The 21,790-nt window shown below is 45.4% G+C and overlaps 3 protein-coding genes across 8 annotated transcripts in view; 2 read left to right on the plus strand and 1 right to left on the minus strand.

Annotated features, from left to right (window-relative positions):
- Nucleotides 1-1,471: 1,471 nt before the first annotated feature.
- On the plus strand, nt 1,472-2,114 carry LOC6603458 (the record flags this gene model as incomplete). Its single annotated transcript, XM_002028402.2, has 3 exons — nt 1,472-1,819; nt 1,884-1,966; nt 2,039-2,114. Coding segments are annotated over 3 exons (507 nt in total), but the record flags the coding sequence as incomplete, so codon positions are not given.
- Nucleotides 2,115-6,816: 4,702 nt separating this feature from the next.
- Nucleotides 6,817-21,790, plus strand: part of LOC6603461 (neogenin) — a 38,933-nt gene continuing 23,959 nt past the window's right edge. For all 6 annotated transcript variants that reach the window (XM_026985447.1, XM_026985448.1, XM_026985449.1 and 3 more), the window contains exon 1: nt 6,817-7,258. In XM_026985447.1, coding sequence (XP_026841248.1) covers nt 7,174-7,258 — 85 coding nt within the window. In that variant the 5' untranslated portion in view covers nt 6,817-7,173. The remainder of the gene's footprint in view (nt 7,259-21,790) is intronic.
- LOC6603459 lies at nt 20,731-21,349 on the minus strand. Its single transcript, XM_026986973.1, has 2 exons — nt 20,966-21,349; nt 20,731-20,910 (listed from the first exon to the last, which is right to left on the minus strand). The coding sequence occupies exons 1-2, from the start codon at nt 21,347-21,349 to the stop codon at nt 20,731-20,733; spliced, it is 564 nt and encodes a 187-aa protein (XP_026842774.1).

Here is a 21,790-nt window from a genome sequence, read left to right on the forward strand (position 1 = left end):
CCATTGCCATTTTGGGCAAAATACGCTTACTTTAGAGTTTTCGAAAACGTGTTTGTCCCCAGAAGTGCTGTATGCCTGCAAAAAGTTCAGCCAAAGGTCAGTTCGAATAGCCAAACCGTGGAAAGGGTTCAGTTCATGTAATTTACGAATGCAGGCAGCCATGTGAACGCAATCGATGTGGGAGAGTGGGTGAGTGGGACTGGACTTGTGGCCGAGAATCGATTATGAATGCAGCCCGTTAAGCGGAGCGGCATCCCGGCACACAAAAATAATTGATTTATGTTGCGTTGAGCCCCATTTTTGGGCCCCTAAATGGGCAGAGCTCAGCAGATATGGGAAATGCTAAAAGAGTTCACACCTTGTCCACCGCAAGGTGCCTGCACTGCCCCCTCCGCCTCCGTGTGGACTTAGATAGAGACATATCGCTGTAATAAATATTTCACTTAAGGGGAGGAGAGGGGAAGGTAACAACATACGAATAGTGCTCAGTGTCAGGTTTCAGGTTCAACTCCCCCCCGAGAGTCGGAAGTCACGTTTAAACGTTTTCGCTAAAAGTTTCACACAGCCCAGTACATAGCACAGAGCACAGAGCGGATGATTGATGAGCCATGCTCGTACATACATATATGTATATGTACATATAGATAGGCACACGCACACGGCTCGGAATAACTCTTACATATAGGGAATATGGTCATTAAGGATACATTGTGTTTATCTTTGGGTTACTTTAATGCACTTTCGCACACACAAATTGTAAATCATTTTTGGGATACAAACGCATGTACACGTTTTGATGCCTCTTAATTGAGTTGGTCAACAAGTCCTTTCACATTTCCATGTTCTGTTTCGCCTCTCTGGTTTGTCTTTTCAATTATGTTGAAATATGAAAAAGGCAAACAGACAAATGCAAGTCCCAATTAAAAATGTGCTGGAAAAATCAACATCTATTTTGGGGCGTCAGTCTACTGTCGACTCTCCAGTAAATATCCAGTAACGAAATTAGTCGCTTGCTGATTTGAGCTCCACTGAGACGTCTACGTGTGGGAGGGACAGGGACACCACTCCACGGCTTCTCTTCCACTCATCGCGTACCTTTCAGGCTCCTGCCTCCGAGGAGTTTCGTGTACTGCCGTGACAGGCAGGAAGGATTTATTGCCTAACAAGTGCAGGGGGTGCTTAATTAATTTTGTTGCGCAAAGATACCAAAAGAGAGCTGTCAAGCAGCATCCCGAAGAAGCCATAACCATGGCAGCTGATGAGAAGGAGTATATAAGTAATACATTTCGGGTAATGCGGGTAATAGTTGTCGACGCTTGTATAATACGTTTCGGTTGGATAATCACTAAATACATAAATAATTGCCGCACAAATGGAAAACCAGCCCAAAATCTATAAAAATGTTTAGTGTTTTGTGTCCACGGCAATCTGTGCGATGAAGTTGTTACCTCGGCTACTGGCAGTATAATTACTATCCATCCTGTTGATCGGAAAATGTGTGGGCTACGTCCGCCTAACGAACCTCAAGTGCAAGAGCCTGGATCCAGAGTTCATGGAGTTCCCGACTTGCCGCCTGAATGTGCTCGGACGCGGCATTATCGGAGGTAATATCCATCTGAAGCTCCTGAAGGTGCCCATCACCAAAATGAATTTGAGATTCAACGTCTACCGGCGGCTCAGTGGCTACCATCCGTTCCTCTTCAATATCAGCACTGAATTTTGCCGATTTATGAAGAATCCTAATCCCCTGCAAGTTCTATACTATTTCCACAGTGCCTTTTTGCCCTACTCCAATGTGAATCACACCTGTCCCTACACCGTGAGTACATTCTAATGCTATGCCACTATTCCACATCCTACCTAATCCATTCCCGCGCCTACAGGACGATGTTTTTGTAAGGAACTGCACTCTGAATGACGAGATGTTTAAGAGGGTTCCACTGCCGAAGGGAGTGCAGGAAAATGGGTCGGAATCATTTCTATTTACATCGAAATAGATTTGGATTAGACTGCATTGATTAATAAAATCGTTTTACAGCTCTGCTCGAAGCTTTGCCCCCAAATTCTATTTCTTTAACACTTTCCGGGACTGCTGTCTGGTCACGCTCCACTGAAGCGGCTTAGACAGCGTCAGCCTTCAGCTTTCTGTCCTAAGTGAAGTCCTAAGTGTCTAAGGACTTGAACTTGACCATTCCTGCCGCCCTCCCCAATATCCCTTTTCGCAGCTTTTACTGCTCTTACAGCAGCAGCTGTCAATGGTTGCCAAGTGAAATGAAATCACGACAGCACTCCCCCCATGGGTGGGGGACAACATGTGGAAAATGCTGTCGCTTATAAAAATTTTTGGCATGCGACAAATATTTCACACAGAGGGATGCAAAAGGGGGGGTGTGGTGTTTTCGGAGCGCAGGCAGAAGAAGGGCGAAACTTTAATTTATGTGCAACGACAAGTGCACCCTGCACGCTTCGGCGCCAATAACACGACGAGATGGGGTGCAATGTGCAATGTGCCACAGCTGCCTGCAGCCAGATTGCATTCGAGCGAAGCCCCTTGGAGCTGCCAGCTGCGTTAATGAGTCCATTATGGGTACCCCACAGACCAAACACCGAATATCCCCAGATACGAAATGGATGGAAAGCCCTCCAATGGCGAGCGTTTAATTAAAATTCCAACCGCTTTGTAGGCGGCTTAACCGTTCGGGAAGGCACTCATAAAACTGGCCAAAGTGTCGGAAATTATGTATGGCCTGGGTCTTGTATATCTTTTTCCATGTTCTGGCTATGCGTCATAGCGGTAAGTAGGGCGGGGGGCGGAACGAAATTTCGGCAGGCCGCGAAAATGAGTCGCCTTTGGAGTGACGGCTAACCCCACCCAGCTCCAATCTCTGATCCGCCATCGATGAGTCATGCTCTCCGCTGATACCGCTGATGAAAGTCAATGGCCAAAAGTTTTGTGCTCTCAGAAAGGTCGTAAATAGGCTTAGAAAATTAGTAGAACTATGCGGATTACCAATCAACTCCTGAGTGCTTCAGGAGGAGGAAACAAACCAACGCAAGGAATAGATAGATATATGGGTGTATATAGATTCCTGGTGCATTAATTCCCTCTCTGTCCTTGATTGCCATTTTCCCACAAATTTATTAATTATGCTCTATTAGGACATGCAAATCTGCATTGACTTATCGTTTGAATGTCAAAACCAGAAAACCATTTCCAATTCCATTTCCATTTCCTGCTCTGCTCTGGTCTGCTCTGCAGCTTTGGAGCTTTCGAATTTCGTTTAAAACCAATTATCAAATCATGTCGCTGCTGGCTGACAAACTCATTTATTTTGCTCGATGCACTCGAAAGCCAGACATGCCCACATACATCATACTTACACGCGGGTCGGTGCTGGCTCTCTCTCTCTCTCCCTCTCTCCGCGCCCCTCAAAGTGCAGCCTAATTTTGCTTTCGTTTCCACACATGCAACATGCAACCACATCCGTTGCTGTCAGCAGCGTCTTAAGTCAGGCGCAAAATATTTGTGGTACTCCAAGCAAGCGGCACAAGAAAAATGTTGGTACGCCGCCCTTTTCCCCAAGACCAAGACCAAGACCAAGACCGAGACCCAGATCCACATCCACATCCCCAAGAGCTGTCAAACTGTCGCCAGGGCCTGAAATTGTCATTACTCAGTGTCTATTGCCTCATTTACAGGTCTCTCTCCAAAAGGGGGGGCTGGGGTCTGAGGGACTGGGCCGGTTTTCCAACTAATTTTAATGTGTGAAAATTAAATTTGGGAGTTTTCCAGCCGAGCATCTCACTCTCTATCAATTAGTTTGTCATTCCCAACCAGGCCGGCCCCCAGGCCATGCCATCCATCCCAACCCACAGTCACGATTTGCCCACACCATCAATACGTACATATGTATACCCTGCTTTTGTTCAAACTCTTGTTGCTGTGGCTTTCTGAATTTCCAATTGGTTTTTGGTACCCCTTACTCGTTGCGAGGGTATGCTGGAAGCACTCACACATATTCGGGGTCAGCCGGTGTCCTTTATCAGCGAAACTCGATTCGAGCACCAATCTGCTTCGACATGCACACGGCATGTATGTTGTTTTGACTACTCTAGGGTGTAGGAGCTGTTGGAACGAGCAAGCACGTGCTGAAGTAATGGGTATCTAATAGTCGATGCCCTCCATGGTAGCGTTTTCTCTCTCTCTTTTGTTTTTGTCGCCAATTCGTTGGCGCTCAAAATACATAAGCATAAATCATTGGCGGAGCGGATCTCTTCTCTGGCAAGCGCCACAGGAAAAATATTAAAAAAAAGGAACAAATAAGAAAAAACGAAAAACACGGTGACATATTAAATTTACAAGTTGATTTTGATTTATGTGCAATAAGAGACACACACACGCATACCCATCTGCATACAAAGATATGCTGCCTCGGCATCGGCCTTGGCGTCTGAGAGAGTCGGCCAGCCAGCCGCTAAACTCAATTGAAATCTCGCAGCTGGTTGTGTGGCTGTCATTGAGCGTGTTCTTGTTGTTGCAACTTGCAACTCAATCAGCTGCCTGCGGTTCCTGTCGGTTGCAATTAAGCCTAGGCGCTTGGAAGTGGTCTGCGCGGTTTTCGATTGATTTTCAACTGAAAGAAAGAAAGTTATTTCCCCAGTACAAAATATGCATAATTATAATGGAGTCCATGAGTCTATTAGCTGGGAATATTAGTTAAGAATCTCTTGCTACAGAGGACTTGCTTGTCATGATTTAGTAAATATATATTCTTTAAATAATTTTACATTTTTACTGGTCTGGTGTTTTTTTTCTCCCCACCAATATAAATCTCTTCTCTTAAGTTTCGTGTCAGCGCGTAACAGCTTTGAGGGGGATCCGTCGCGTCCGCGCCCCTCTCTCGCCCCTCAACGCTGGCGGTTTGTGGGCGTTTTAAGCCGCACGGAAGTTGCTCCTGCTGTCGCCTCAAACTAACGAAACAAATTGAGAGACAGAGGCAGAGACCGAGATAGACAGACAGACTGGCAGACGAACTGGTATTAATTAAAACTGAAAATTTGCAGTTTCGTTTGGCAGGGAAATATCCCATCCACCCTTCCTGCCCCTCCTGCCGAGAGTCGTTTCGAAAAACCTGCAATTAGCAACGAAAATCTCTGGTACTCGGGTAATTTGATAAATCCACGAGAAACTTGACCCACTTTCGGGATGGACCATGGCACGCTAATGAAGTCCATTCCCTTCGGACCGCCGAGAGTGAATTTTATTTTATTTCGCTTCAACATGCCCCCTCTACCCCACACCTCGACCAAGCATTCTCTTGAGGTCTGGCTGATTGCCCTACCATATCGTTTATTTTTATGGCCGCTTCCTTTAAACGTCTGGCATTTAATGTGAAATTTATCATTTCACTGCCACACCTCGCCCCCCACCCATCCCATCCCATCCCATCCATCGTCAATTTGTCGAGACTGGTATGATATTTTTATTGCTTTAACATTTAACATTTCCCTGAGTGAAATTATAATTAACAAATTTGAGAGAATTTAAGAAAGGGAATGACTTCTGGTTATGGTCTGAGATCTTTCCATTCGGAGTTAAAAGGGAAAATACCCGCTCTGTTGCTTTGAAAATCAACTTGTTATTTTGTATCCCCAACTTCAAGCCCAAAAACTTCCAACGATGTTCCACTAACAGCCACATAAAACTACAGCTCAAAGGAGCATATATGTACATACATATGCGAACAAAAACCCCACTAAAACCAACTTTAAATTAAAAAATTCACTTACCAAAGTTGATAAGTTTCCAGCATTTCAATTTCTGTACATTGCGCGCGCACCAATCCTCTGTTAACAGTTCTTTTTAACATCCCAACTTAACATGCTGCTCGGTTAAGGCTCTCATTTTCGCTCTCTTTGAATCGGGTATGAATCGGTAGCAGCAATGAGTCTTATTCCATACTTTTAAATTATGTACTTTAATAACTTGGATCGACATATGGCATTTCCCAACCATTGACCAGGTGAACCCACCGGGAAGTATTGGCAAATTGGTATTGATAAGTTACTTTTGATATGTATTTGATATACACCTCATATAATATATCCATATAAACTTTTCTTTTCATGTGGGTGGTGCCCTTTTCCACAGGTTCAAATAAATAGCACATTAACGGAAATGGTTTTGGTAACTGAAACGGTTTTGAAACGGAAACGACGCGATTTTTTTTTACCATTTTCGCTAAAACTTCTTTTTACGTAAAATGCAACAAAAGTAATTGTTTAAAATAAACCAGTCATATAGAAAATAGATACATTAATCGGATAAAATTGTGTGGGCATGGCTAAATGTTTTATTTAGTTAGTTATATTGCACGGAATATCAAAAACGAGGAATATGTAAAATATAACTTGAATTTGTCAGTATATTTACGGTATATTTCTTAAATGAGACCGTATACTTTGGTATATTTCTGAGGGTCGGACGGTGTATTTCATCGAGAAGTCCGCGGTCACACTGCATTCGGCGTCGAAAAAAAACTGAGGCAAGGTCGTTCCGCGCATGCTGCGTCGGGGAATTTGACAGAAAATGCGTTTTTCTTGAAGAAAAGGACGAGATGATAATTAGTGAATAAATCAAACGAAACTGTAAGATGTGTGTGCGGTAATTCGGTTAATCTAATACAGAAAAGCGCGAAAAATGTGATTTTGAAACTGCAGCTACGCTCTTCAAGTGATAGTTGGAGCGAGACAACACTACTCTCTGTGTGTGTGTTTGTGTTTGCGTGCAATTTGTTGATGTAGTTTTTTGTGTTGTTGTTGTTGCACAGAAATGCAGGGGAACAACAAAAATAACTAAATTTGTTGTTGCATGGTGCAAAGAGCCGGCAAAACAAACGTAAACGTAAATCTGATTGAGGAAACGCAGCAACGCGAAAGATTCGCCAAAGAATACACAACAAAAGTGGAGTGAGTTTCTGTGCGTGTGTGCCCGCTCCTGTAAGTGTTGCCCTGTGTGTGTGAATGTAAGAAAAGAATCAAATTAAAACCCCCAACGGCCAAAATGCCGTGCCAGCAAAACGTCGCGAGATCGTAAACAAAATTCTCTGGCCCTCAAATTACCGCGTAACGTAACCGCTCCCGTAAATTAGCAGTCGAAACAATTTCATTAACATGGCCCACACGACGATAACAACGTGGATTCTGAGTATATTCCTGATCCAGCTGCAGCTGTTGCAGCCTTCAATTGGCAGTCAAGGTAGGAGTTTGTTACACGTTTTACTATACTACACGTACCCTATTCCCTGGTGACGAAATGTCTGGTCGACGTGCCCGAAATCATGGGTATTGGGGCTGAAAAAAAACTACTCATAGTTCGATGAGTTGTGTTAACAGCCTGATAAGAGTCCCCAGTATATGACATTTCGCTAGCTTTTCGCAATTGACGTACATATGTACATATAAGTATACATATGGCCAGGCCCAGATCGAGCCACATGAGGAACAACCTTTGGCAATCATTTAGGTAATTCCTCCTTATTGCTCTCCACCGATAGATAAGGCAACACCCTAAACGGGAGGGGCTGTCAATCAGTTATCTCCTCGCCAGCGCTTGAATTTCAAACATTCCTAATGAGCTTCTCGTGAAGCGATAAACAGGCACTTCGTTACAAGAAATGCGAAGCCTCGACATCAAAAATAATAAACTGCACTGCACTTCAAGAAATATGAAACGAGCTGTTCGCTTGAACTGCACTCGAGGCTTATTTTCTATATAAGCAGAAGGCTCTAACAATTAATATTTCATGGCCATCCCACGGCAGAAACTATTTCATAGGAAACGAAAAGCAGGCACTAAAAAGAAAGGGCCAGAAGCGAAAACAATACTCCAGCTGCAGCAATTACGATTAAGTGATGAGATTTCTATTAATTATACGATTGATTGTGTCGAGAACATGCCAATATCCAAGAAAAGTTTGCATTCCAGAAACAAATCTGCAACAAAACCGAATCGGGGTTCTTTTCTGGTGCTGCTAATAGTTGAAATTTCAGATTCGAGAGGCACAAAATGGAGTACCGAAAACGGGCCACAGGAGTCATTATCATTAGCCAAAGAATGGAACGGTTTGCCCGACCAACAAGTGTTTGGGCCCAGGCGTCTAGGTACAGGCACAGGTAAACCGAAAATCAATTAGGATTGGGACCTGCAACAGTTTCAGGTCAGATATTCGGGTCCAGGCAGGCATTATAAAACTGGAAACCAGCTGGCAGCTGCACAATGCACAATTTAGTGATTGATAGAAGGTTGTGCTCTTCTGACCTAGGGGCTTATCATATTTCAGTATCTGTTATGAATTTTAGTTGTTGGCAGGGGGGAAAAGCAAACAAAACCGAAATGAGGGAGGGAATCGGGGGAAATCCCCACAAAATGCGCAAATAATGCAAACAAATTTCGACCTCCTGTGAAGCCGGAAAAAGCAACCCCTAAAGCCGAAACACGTCGGGCTGGATTTATCTCTTATCAGGACTGGTATTTATCAATGCCAGAAGCTCCAAGGGAACCCCACATACAAATTATATAATGGGCCATGTCCCAGGCAAATGGAATGACAATGAAAAACGGGAATCTTTGAACGAATTTGGGTCATGGCATGTCATAAGTCGAGGCACTTTCCCCCAGATTTAATTAAAAGCTTGGCCCACCAAGTCTATGCGGTCGCGCGGTAATTAAAAATATTCACCTATCCACATGGGTGTGTGAGCCGGCAGGACAAAGGACATAGAAATGTGCTTGTACCTACAGGCAGGTGACACAATGCCACACAATGGAGTCTCTGTGGGTCGACTGGGAGCTACTCTCGAATCCCAGAATACCCTGGAACCAGACGGAATCTACAAGCTCACGTGCTGAGGTCCTGCTCCCATTATTTCCTGCTTTATTTTCACTTTTCTGGTCATATTTGTACGCTTTGGTCTTCTTTGAGAACTGTGGGAACTGTGGTAATTGTTTCGTGTCCCGGACGAGTTCCCGCATTACGTGACGCAATGTACAATATGGGACATACATATGGGGCTGAGCGACATGTTATTCTAATTTCGCACCCCTTTGTGATACAACATTTTCTCCCAGTTTCGCTTTTCTTTTCCCTCTGAGGGTGCGCTTGTCAAAATAAACATTTCCATATGGCCCAGGGCCCAGGGCAGTGCGATGCGATGTGTCGTAATGTGCCACAAAGGAAGAGCCGGAGTGCCGGAGAGAGTGGTGGTTGGAGGGAGACGGAATGAGGTCACTCTTCTTCACTGTTGAATGCAGACTAATTACGGTCCGAAGCAATGTCTTTCAATTATGAGCTGGTAAAGAGACAGGCACAGGGATAACACACACAGAGAGAGAGACAGGGAGAGCAACACAGGAACAGGACAGGGCGCAGAAGTGCTGACAGTGCAAGCGGAAATACTCTGCTGATCTGTTTGCCCACCGATCCACATGGAAATATGACTAAGATGCTAAAAGGATGCCCAAAGAATTTCAATATAGCTGGCTGGCACTTATCGATGGATGGATGGATGGATGGATGGATGGACTGTACCCATTCGTCATCACCGATTTCCATAAAGCCAGGCCTTGGACCGACTTCTTTAAAGGCTGGAAACACAATGGAAACTCTTGTTTGTTTGTTGGGGTCTTGTTGGTCCAACCAGCTGTGCGGCAGCTATGATGCTCTGCGCACTGTGTGGTTTTAATTGCAATCAGTTTTGTTTTATTTTAATTTATTTGGCACAGAACAAACCACAGAAACAGAAACGGAGAAATCTTGTACGTTTATATGTTTTTGGGCAAGTCATGTTGCTGGAATTTGCAGGGGAGGGGTGGCGGGGTTGCACCCAAAAAAACAAAGACGAACAGAAGAACAGTAAAAACTCCCGCAAGCTCTCCTTCGCCCCTCGAGTGTCGTCTCTTTCCCACCTCTGCTGGATGCGTGCCTGCTGCTGGCAGAATGCAATTTCGGACTTCGGTCGAAGCTTCTTCCTTTTGGCAATTCGACATGACAACATGAATAATTCACTTGAACCCGCCACAGCCCCTGCCACAACAGCAACAAGCGACCGAAAGAGAGGCTGCAGACCCAAAGATCCTCAAAGTTCAACAAACTTCGAGACTTTGGTCAGAGAGCGGCCTCACCGCAGGGGCAGAGCGAAAAGAGAGTCAGGTGATCTCAAGAAACCAATGAGGAAGTGGGAGTAAAGAGAGCCAAGCACCGCAAGAGTGAGATCCTTGGGAATGCCTCACCCTATAGTAACACACCTTGCGAATGCCACAGAAGAACTGAAAGCGGGAGTCCAGGAAATGGCGATTTGCATTCTGTGCCATCATATAGGGGTCTGGTGCAGGGTATTGAGTGCGTAGGTGGGATCTGCTTGGGGCGGAACTGTACCGCAACCGGCTGAACAGCCCAGTCGAAGGACACACAACGTTGTGCCATTCCAATGAACTAGTTCCAGGCCGAAACCAACTCTCTCTCTCTTTCTATCTGTACTTTATTTGCCCGTTCTGGATCTTCTGGTAGTGGAGAGTGCTTTAGTGGCTTAAAGTGCCGTTAAAAACATGCCATGGCAATGTTTCCTGCCCTGTCCCCCGTCCCCATTCCAGTTCGTAAATCTCACACCTCTTAGGAGTCAGAGTCCGGCTCCTCCGTCGCCAGACTGAAGCTATAAAATATCAGAAATTATCTGCCTCCACGCCTCGAATCGCACTTAATCACCTTTCGCAGTGCCAGGGAGTGGGCAACGAGAGCGAGCGAAACGGAAGTCGGCAACAGTTTTTTTAAATGCAGTCATTTAGCCAAAGTGCCAGCCAGGAGGCTCCACCCGGCTCTAGGCCTAAGATCTTCCCAGTGCCACTAGTGCCACGCCTTTGCTGGGAAAAGAACTCAATTACAAAACAAGCAAAACGACGAGCTTCATAATTATTTTGAGCCCAGTGGAGCGAGCGATAAGCCAGCCCCGAGTGCCGGGTGCCGCTCCTCCTCTACTCCTCCTCTCAAGGCGCGAGACAACGACAGACAACAAGCAACAAAGTAAACAAAAGTTTTTGCATTATTGTACCTCGGGTACTCGGTTCGGCGTATGGGATGGGTATGCTGGATTGGCGCCTCGGAGGGAGGCCTCGGTGTTATCTGATGCCCAGGATTAAGAATACCGCAAAAATGCTGCTTGGCTAAGGGATATCGTCTAGTCGTAACATCCACTAGGCGCCTCTTACACGCTCTCGTTTAGTTATTCTTCGCGTTGCTCTTCGGGTTTCAGGTTTCCCCGTGTGCCCATGGGCCACATTAATTGAAAAAAAAGTCACTCGTTTGGCTTTGGTTGGCAAGCAAATGGAGTTGGTCTTGGCTTTGGCCAGCTCCAAACGCCACCGGGCACTGGACTACTCCCCAGCGCAGCGTCCCCTTCCATTCGACGGGGGCTTATCGGTCAACAAAATGCTGGGCAGTGTGCCCCGAGATAAACTGCGGCCATGACTGCCTTTAAAGTAGATCGATCGTTTGATTGGCGACGGAAAAGCGGTCCCCCTCCACTACTCACATATCTTCGGAGCTAATCTAGCAGCGGCCTGCAATTGCCATAGAAAAAACGAGCCAAGCTTCGACCAGACTAGCCACTGCCGCAACAAAAGCAACAACAACAATGGCGACGACAATGTCTGAGAGATCGTTGAATAGTGGCTCCAGGGGCAGAGGTGATCGAGGAGGGGCCCAGCCAAAAGTAATTTGTTACAACAGGCCACAAGACTAACGACGCGTCGGTCGCAAGGGGCCAGACTACGAGAGTTTCGTTTTGTTCCGATCCGATCCGTTTGGTTCTGTTCCGTCTCTCGATCCAATCGAATCGAATGCGATCTGATCCGAGCGCCAATCGTCTCGGGCACTAGGCGACTCTTCGGCTCCAGCTGAATGAGCAGCGCAGGCAGCCGTTCGTGGCGTTGCTATTATTTTATTATTATCTACAAAATGCACGTACATTATGCCACTTACGAGCCGCGACGCGACGCGAGGCGGCTGCAGAGCCACGGTAGTCGGTCGTTGGTCGTTGGTCGTCGGTAGTCGTGTGGTTTCTGCCTGCGGTTGCAGTTATTGCACAGTGGGGTGGATGCTCTGCAAAAAGGTGGGCCCTTCCTTGCTTCCCAGTACTTTTGGGAGTGCTCTTCGCCCAACTCATTTAGCATTTAGCACTCAACTCATAATTGAAAAAGCCGCAATGGGAATATTATGTAAATGAGGTAAGAAGCTTAAGAGGGAAATTCACAAAATGAAAGCATTTCCCAGCCCAGTCTGAAGTCTAAAGGGCAAGAGAATGCTATTCTCGTATAGACTTTTATGCAGTTCCTGCCACACCATGCAAGCTTTAAGCCAAACAGCTCTGGTCCTCTCTGTCTTCCAGCTGGGCATGATCTTATCTCAACTGTTGTCCGCGTCCGCGCAACCTAAGTAGGTACTAAGTGCTGCATATATCATAGCCCCTGCCCCCCGCCCCTTACCCCCTTGCCGCATGCCCATCGTGATGTTGAACTGAACCCAAAGCGGGGCCAACATTTGCTGCTGTTTGCAGTTGTGTTACTGGAAACGATTGCAATGGCAATCGCAGTCGCTGGATTAGATGTGGCAGCGGCTTATGACGCGCCATGTCCATGTGTGGAGTTTCCTGGTTAATGGCAATTATCCGCCGAAGCAGCCACCGCTGGGTGGCGTCTTCAAATTGAGCCGTCTGTCATAGAGGGGACCTGCCTGGGGGCGGGGAGCCATCTGACATTTGCCATAAAGTATCGTAAAATGCGACCAGCCAGCGATGATTTCAGTTGGTGTTCAGATCACTTTGGCTTGTAGTTTGCTGGTGGAGCCATTAGGTTGCCATCTTTATGAGGAGCCAAATCATCCGAACACTTTGAAGATGCAGCTCCAGAGTGGCCAAGCACTTGAGTCTGCACAGGAAGTCAGTGTTTGGGCCAGCAGTGGCTGGGATGTTGCTTTGCGGCTCTCAGGGGCTTTCCGTATTGAGGTCTAGCATTATCCTTGAGTCGAGTTGTCATTGTTGACGCCGAAACTAGAGCCTGAGAGACAAATATGCAAATCTTGTAATGAGGTAGCAAAATACAAGTCTCTCTCTCGCTGGCACAGTGTAGTCTCTTCTCTCCCTCTCGTGGCTCACGTTTCTGCCTGCTGGCAATGACACAAATTGCTGTTGTCTGCTCGCAATTTGCATTTGCCAGAGGAAGACAAACAGAAAGAGAGAGAGAGAGAGAACGAACGATGGCGGGGGTGGATGGAAGCACCTACTCTTCTAATTGAATGTCGAGCATAAAATTATGTCAGTTGTCGAGAGAGTGAGGCGAGACTCTTCTGACAATGATGATGCGAGTACACACACACACATATATGTATGTATGTGGGCGTTTGGATCATTTTACAATTAGAAAAATAACTGGGAAAACTGTCGTGCCCATCACAGTTATCCAATTATGCTTTTATGTCTGATATGAGCGATGAGAGGGAGGAGAACAGCAGGAGACTGTTTTCCTCTTAGCAAAATGAGCTTTTCTGCCTCTGCTTCTGCTTCTGCTTCTGCCTCTCTGCTGCCCTCTGTCGCCGATAGCAGCGGTAGAAGTTAAGTAAAGGTATCGTAAGAACATAACGAGAGCCAGAACTTTTCTCCCTTTTGTTGTGGCTGTCCTGACAAGCGTGAAATTGCCCAGAGGGAGAGGCGCGGCGAGGCGAGAGGGAACTCCATACTTGAACTTTCGCAGAAGGTGTTTGACATGACAACAGCGAGGAGTCAGAGCGAAAGGAAGAGTTGAGCTGAGAGTGGAGAGTGGAGAGAGAGAGAGAGAGAATGCCGAAGCTCATGGACAAATGGGCAAGCGAGAAGACGGGAAGTCACGTAGACAGGAATAGAGGAGAGACTGAAAGAAAAAGCATGTGGACCTGCCAAAACGTGATTGATGGCGACGAGATCTGAAAAAGAATAACAGAGTGAGAGAGAGAGGGAGAGAAAAAACAAAGCAATAAGAAGACGCGAAACGAAGGCTGGATGCCCAGCAATAAGTAAACGCTTGGAAAATCCCGAAAGAACACTGAAGAGCTGAGAATGATACACCAAAATTTATAGTCCAAAATATTCCTATGGAGCTAAATGGAGCTAAATGGAGCTATCTCTTAGCGTTTACCCTTCTTTGGACTACAGGGTATTCGGGGTCGAAGCAAAGGCATTCAATTATGCTTCGGATGGGAACGTTCAATGTCAATCAGGAAAGCTCTGTTTATTTTTTATGCAAACACTGTCGTTGCTGCCCCTCGGTAGCCCTACTCGTAGATACATAGATACATACATATGTACATATGTATGTGCATGTACACAGGCAATTATTGATGTCAATCAAATCATTTATAGAGATCAGAATCGTTGGAGCTCTCGCATGTACATAGAATGAATTTCAATTCGAATCGAGGAGGAGTACAAGTTCAGGGACAGCCATCAACCATCATCATTCCCATCTTCATCATCATCATCGTCATACGTTTGTCATTTGTTTACACGCACAAATATTCCCTTTCAAATCTCGTCTTGTCGCCTCTATCTGCCTCTCATTCACTCTCTTTGAGGAATGGCATTAGTCTTGGGTAAATATTTTCCAACAAATATTTAACTTGACACCCAATCCGGTGCGTGTGTGTGTGTGTGTGTGCACTCTCCCCCACACATTTTGCCTGCACTCAGGTAAGTTTGTGCTCTCTCACTCTCTCTCTCTCTCTCCTTAAGGGCTCTGTTTCCAACGGTCCCCCGTTAGTCGTTTGCAAATATTTACCGCATTATCGGTATCCAAAATGTGATTGTAACTGATTCATAAGTCAACTCATTCCCGTCATTCGACTGGCAATTCACCAAAAGCCCACTTTCGAACAGGGCCTAGACTGTACTGTACCGATATGCAGCATAAATCACCATTAAGCAAGAAATAAACAAAAATCTAAGCGGACTCCGGCAACAGAAAAAAATAAATAAATAAATGAAAATTCACTTAATTGCGTTTCGACCAGACGGGGGCTTGCCCCACGACAAGGAGGAGGAGGGGAACGGGGGAGGGGAGGATTGTGGTTCAATAAACCTCCTCGAGTTGTGTTTGCTTTATTGATTGCCTTATCACCAGCTCAAACTTCGAATCGGATCGAATCGAATCGGATCGAACGTCGCTTTTACGTTGCACTCAATTTTCATTTATCAACAACGAGAGAGAGGGAGAGGGGGAGACACGCACGCACACATTGGAAGGAAAACAACAGACGTCCGACGATCTATAGATAACTTTTTCGGGGGTCAATTTTTGGAATCAAGCTCGGGGCTCGACCTGCAGTTGGGGCTCGCTCTCTGTGCGTGCTGTCATAAATACGTATGAGTGCATGTGTGTGTGTGTGTGTGTGCATAACGAATTTATTGCTTCTCCCCAAGTACTATTTCAGGCATATCTCCTATCCCCTCTCCTCCGCCGTCCATCAATTGGATATGCAATGCATCCACCAAAAAAACGCTTTCTATTTATGAAAGTTGCCTCTTGTTGTGGCAGCTCTCTTGGTAGGTTATAGGTCCAACAGTTCTCTCTCTGTGTTGCCCCCTCATCAGATTCGCATTCTTGCTTTGACATTTCAATTTTAATTAAGATTTTCGGTTTGTTTTGCGCGTAAATAAACAACAATTTGAAGAGATTGTGATTGAAGCGCAGCTTTTGGAGATATTTGAATGTTTTTCCTCGGAGGAAGAATATTTATGGAGGAAAAACAACCGTTAGAACCATTTATTGCTAAATTTGTATATCCCATTATTTTAGTTCACAAAAATGTTTCGTATGTCCTGTGTGTGGGGGGGATGGGGGGAGGATTCCTTGCCACAACTGAGATTTTATTGTGGAAAATGTGGCTGTGTTTTGGGGATTTTGATGACACAATGGAAAACAGAGACAGTGGCCAAATGAATGAATATTCCATTCCATCCATTGATTTACTACCCTTCCGACACGCTCCTGGCGGGACCTGTCCCACCCCCCAACCTCCCCCGGTGAGGGATAGACGAGTGCTCGTAACATATTTGCATATGAGTTTGGCCAAAAACATTCCAGCACTTTGGGGACGACTGGTCGCCGTCCGTCCATGGACTGGCCGCCCGGCCAGCGGTGGTCCCTGGCTGTTGTCGATGGCTGCTCTGTGTGGGCAGAGTCGCCCCAGTCGCTCTGGACAGCGGATAAATCCAAGCGGACTGCGTGTGGGCGCCGAATCCGAGAGCCGACTGCTGTGCAAAAATTAAATGCGAAAATGCTCCTCTCACTATCTCGTGCTGGGAGTGCAATGAGCTGCCACTTGAACTTAACCCGTTGCACGGGCGGGCACAGCAGTCGAAGCTGAATCTCAAAGATACAACACATCGACGGCAGCAGGCCACGTCGCGCGGCAAGCAGCAGGGAGGGAGGCAGGGACACAGACACATAATTCATACATTCGAAGCATTTATCGATTTTTCTCGCCCTCCGCTCAGCTGACTCTTGTGTTGGCCCAGTCCATTATTGCAGCCCCTGCCCCTGTCCCTGTCCCTGCCCCTGTCCCTGCCCTGGACGCACAATATTTTTTCGATTTTGCAACAGACGCTTGCCACACAGAGAATTTTCCCTCATCAGCCAGCACAGCACCCTCTCTTTCATACTCGCTCTCAACCTCATCCTCCCCCTCCCCCCATCTAATGCGGCTTTCAACAGCTTCACTTTATTATACACACACACACACACACACATTTATATATCCTTAGATCCATATATATATATATATATATGTATAGTGGCTGTTTGTCGTTGTCGCTGGTTGTTTGACTCTTTGCGGTTTGCCCAACACACAGAAATGTTGTTTTGACGGGGCCAAACGTCGAGACGTCGAGGGCTTTTGGGGGGTGGCTGGGGTTGGGGTTGGGATTGGGATCTGTGGGGAGCACTCGAGCTAAAATAGAATGCCATAAAACTCAGAGAAATAAAAAGGGAACTCGGGGCAGAAGTCAGATGGCAAATGTTTTCAGTTTTTTTTCCCCCCCAGCTCCTGTTCCTGCTCCTGTTCCTCTTCCTGCTGTGACTGCTCCTTCTCCTGCTCCTGCTCCTTCACCTACTCCTGGGATGGCATTTCCACTCCTTGCGGATGATTCATAATGGGAGAGCGATGAGTGCTTGAAACTATGGCATTGCCATACGGTTGCGCGTCGGAATATTAAGGCTCCTCGTATTATACGATTATTTGGCGACAAGGACACAAAAACAAGGAACATCTGGTGGAATTACAACAGGAATATTCGGGGATACCCGGGATATCTAGAGCTGAAATATAAATAAAACGAAAACAAAACATAAAAATACTACAAATAAATAAATAACAAAATAATAATAAAAGGAAAATTTAAAATAAATAGTAATATGTCATAAATAAAAAAATAAAAAATGTTCAAAAAATATTAATATGCAATAATAAATAATAAAAAATTTTAAACTTTAAATAAATAATAAATAAATTACAAAAATTAAAAATTAACAAAATAACAATTTTGATCATTCTTTACGATCTACTTAATTTTCGAAGATTTTCCGCCTTGCGAGCTCAGGGGAAACAAGGTAATACCAAAGACTATACAATAGTATATACAATATATTGTATAGTCTTTGGTAATACCCTCTGCCAGGGCATTCCTCCGCTCCTTCATTCCACCAGCTTAACTCTGCCAAAAATACATATATATAAATATCTCTCTCTATTATCTATACCTTTATTGCCACCTGATATGCACTTGACAGTCGAAAGTTATGTCTGTTTCCCCCTTTTTATTTTTTTTTTTCGTCTTTTCTGGGGCCGACCCAGGCGATAAATAATAATGCGTGTCAAAATCAGATGATTTACGCTGCTCTGATGGCATTTTTCATTTTCATAATTTGTTGCCAAGGAAAGCGCACAAATTCGGGGCTCAGTCTTATCAGGGTTTTTCCCCCTGCCCCTTGACACACCCAACAAAAGTGTGTGGGTGTTCCAGCAAAAGAAAATAATTATTTTTCGAAACTTTCTATGGCCATCAAATTAAGTTTTTCTTTGTCTGTTGTGAATATTAGAAAAAGTTAAAAAACTAAAGAATTTTGATATTCTTTAATTGGATTTTTGTTCTTCTTCTTTGGTTATTTTTGAAAATTTATATTGAAAATCAGACAGTGTCTAAAAGAAATGGAAATTAAAAGATTATCTTTTGAATCATCTATAAAATCATAAAATCTATTAAACTAAATTCCGTAAATTTGTAATTCGATTATCTTTGGAAATCAAATAGTTTGTTTTAATTACTTTCGCCTCCAGTCCCCCCCCCGCATTAAAATGCCATGAAAATCATTCGAAATTATTTTCAACCAAATCATAAATTGGGAAAAACTTTTCCCATTCGCTTTTTATTGACATTTTCCATTTTCCATTATATTTTCTATTTTCATCCACTTAATGTCATAATAAATAGCTTGAATATTCATTGCATTTGAATGTAAATCGGGCAACCCCTGGCCTGCGGTCCTTTGCCTGCCCCCTTTTGCCCCACTGAGTAGCCCCACTTGTGGCAGAGACGGACTGTCGGACCGCAGAGCAGATCAAATAGTGCCCCGCACATAAATCCACGTCAAGAGCAATTAACACTTTCGGAAATTGACATAAATTTCGGATCAGATCGGATCGGATCGAAGGAGAACTGAACCTGTTTTCCAGCACAATTTTCGGGGTATCTGTTATTATTATTTTATATTCTCAAATAGTTTGGCGAAAAAATTCAATTAACAGCGCCCCTTTCCCGTTCCCCCCCATGCCGCCGCCGAATGTGGGCAGGCGCCAGTCGGCCCGGGGCCTGGGGCATGCACCATGCGTGGGATGCCCCACTACGACGGCTGCCGCTGCTGCTGCAACATTTTCCAGGTGCCTGCCATACAGGCACACAGAAGTTGCATAATCGCAGACCCGGACCAGGTCGGAGCCCACTTCAAGTGATATGCGAAACAAATTAAAAATAAATAATTATGATCGCCCCCTTTCCCCCTCTCCTACACCGCAAAGCCATACTTGGGATTGCATAATTATAAAAATAAAATCTCAGAGCTGCCGAATCTGTGGCGAATGTTGGTTGGTCATCAGGCACACGACATGTATGTGGTTGTTTTGTTACCATTCTCGGGCATTCTCGGGCATTCCCCAACATTTGGAGCTCCGCCTTCGTTAAAGGATAAACGAAAGCGACTATTCAACAGCTGTGCGCCATCAACGACGATGACTCAAACAGGGAAAAGCTGGTAGAGAAATGCCAGACGTTTCCTCCACTCGTGGCATACCCCAACAATCAATTTGAATGCCAGACCACGTACATGGCACGCTGTTCCTTCCTTTGCCACTTCCTTGGCACAGCGCCCCATCAAAGAGGCAGACGGACGGACGGAACAGCCAAGTTGCCAATATTAAACGCATCAATGGATTTTATGGAGCATAAACAGGAAATTTGAAGAAGAATGTCCAATTTGCCGTGGCCAAAGGCGAGACAAAGAGCCAGAGAAGGAGTGGAAGAGGGAGAGGGAGAACGACAGAAGAGGATTGGTATTTTCTTTTGTCACTTTCAGGAAACTCGATAGCAAATTGGCATTAGAAGAAGGCACAAAACGTTTCCTTCAGCTGTTGTTCGAGCCCTCAGCTATCTCTTTCTCCGACTATCTATCTATCTCTCTTTATGGTACAACTGTCTGTGTGCGTGTGTGTGTGTCTGTGTGTGGTCTCTGCTGAAACCATAAAACATTAATTTCAATTGGAAATTGCTGCCAAAGCGATGTGAAGGGAGAGATGGACATATGCGTGCACTCTCACATGTAACCGGAGCCAAATTAACTGTAAAGCAGGACTGCATTGTATGGAGAGTGATAGGGGAGTGATAATAGGTGTGGAGGAGGAGGAGGAGGAGGTGGAGCAGCCAGCAAACAGCAAAATAATATGATATTAATTTGTTAGGCAACCACCAAAGGCAGCAACAAAAACAGACGCAGAAACATGGAAAATATTGTTTTTGGGAAAAGTTGGCAGGCCACAACAGCTGTTCCTCTCCCCAGCTACCCAGCTCCCTGCCTCTACCTCTCCCTCTCGCTCCCTCTCAGCACATGTTAATTAAAGTACAGCTATTCTCCCTCTCTCCCTCTCCCTCTCTCTCTCTCTTTCTTTACTCCGAGAGCAACGCCAATAAACAATGAAACTCAATCGGTGCTTGTTAAAGTTAAATGATACTTGAATACCGCTCAATCGATCGCATCTATCGGAATGCACTCGAGTGTCACTAATATTTCCGAAATTCAATCATTCCCTCACCTGTAGCTCTCCATCCGATTCGAAATGGGACGTCACTGGACATTGTCATTGTTAGCCGAGCGGTGTCGCACGATAGATTCTATTTTGTTTGTTACTGATCTGAATCAGATTTTATTCGATTTTTAGCAGGGAAAAGGTGCATCCTCAAACCCTGTTCACCCCCCTGTTGATGGGGTGGGTGCCACATCCAGCTATGATAAAAAAAAAACCAAGAAAAAGAGAGAAAGAGTCGAGAGTTTTATATTTCAAAATTACGTGCTATATTCCCAAAATGCTATATAGAAGAATCCTATCCCGAGGGGATAATACGGGTATTGTCTTCCGCGTTGACATCCATGTAGGAGTAAATGGTCCCCCTCCACACACCCTCGCTGATTATTTTGATCTTGAACATGTAGTTGCCCTTGGGCCCGGCCACTCTGGAGAACATTTGATCATTCAGAACGAAGTCTTTCAGGATAATGTCGTGCTGCAAAGAGCCAGAGCAAAAGGAGAGTCAGTCGATTGGCAGCTTCAATCGGGGCACTCACATTGATGGGGCAAGTGTGATTCACGTTGATGAAGGGCCGCAGGGCGCCGTAGAAGTAGTGGAACACATTGTAGGGATTCGGGTGCTTCATGTAGTGGCAAAGGTCTACGGTGACGTTGAACAGGAACGGATGGTAGCCGGAGAGCTTTTGAAAGACGCTGAAATTGATGGACACCTTCCGAATCGGTAGTTGGGACACTTTAATGTGGACATTGGCTCCGATAATGCCACGTCCCAGCACGTTCAGGCGGCAGACAGGCACCTCCGCATACGACGGATCCCGCGTTTCGCACTTAATGTTCGTGTGGCGTGTCCTGATGCCGCCGAAGGCCGCCATTAGAAACCCCGCCAGGAGCACCGATATCAGTGCGAACTTCATGGGTAAAGCGTTGCTCCCGAAATGAATGCCTCCGATCTCGGGGAGGTATCAATTAGCCCGTTGTAAAATCATTAGTAACGAATCGTGATCGGTGAACTATCACTAAACGCTGCCACTATCTGCTTCGCTCAGTCGAGGGCGGTCCGAAATGTTTCTTTTTCATTATTCTCCTTCGAAGTCAATACACTGTTCAAGGCGATGCTCCCACCTATTCAGCCCCTACAAATGGATGCTTGCAACGGGTATAGCCTCCTCTTTTGAGGAATATATCTTCCGCTTCGAGCTAGGAAGAGATTCAGAGCGTAGTTCATGGAGGGAAACAATTCGGACCGCCCTCGTATGTACATATGTATGTATTGCCCATCTTTCCCTGGCATTGGCGTAATCTGTCAGCAGCACTTAACCCACACATAACTCAGGAGAGAGGAGTGTCACGCGGGC

Source organism: Drosophila persimilis, unplaced genomic scaffold (assembly GCF_003286085.1).
Source record: "Drosophila persimilis strain 14011-0111.01,24,50 unplaced genomic scaffold, DperRS2 tig00000002-arrow-pilon, whole genome shotgun sequence".
Lineage (NCBI taxonomy): Eukaryota > Metazoa > Arthropoda > Insecta > Diptera > Drosophilidae > Drosophila > Drosophila persimilis.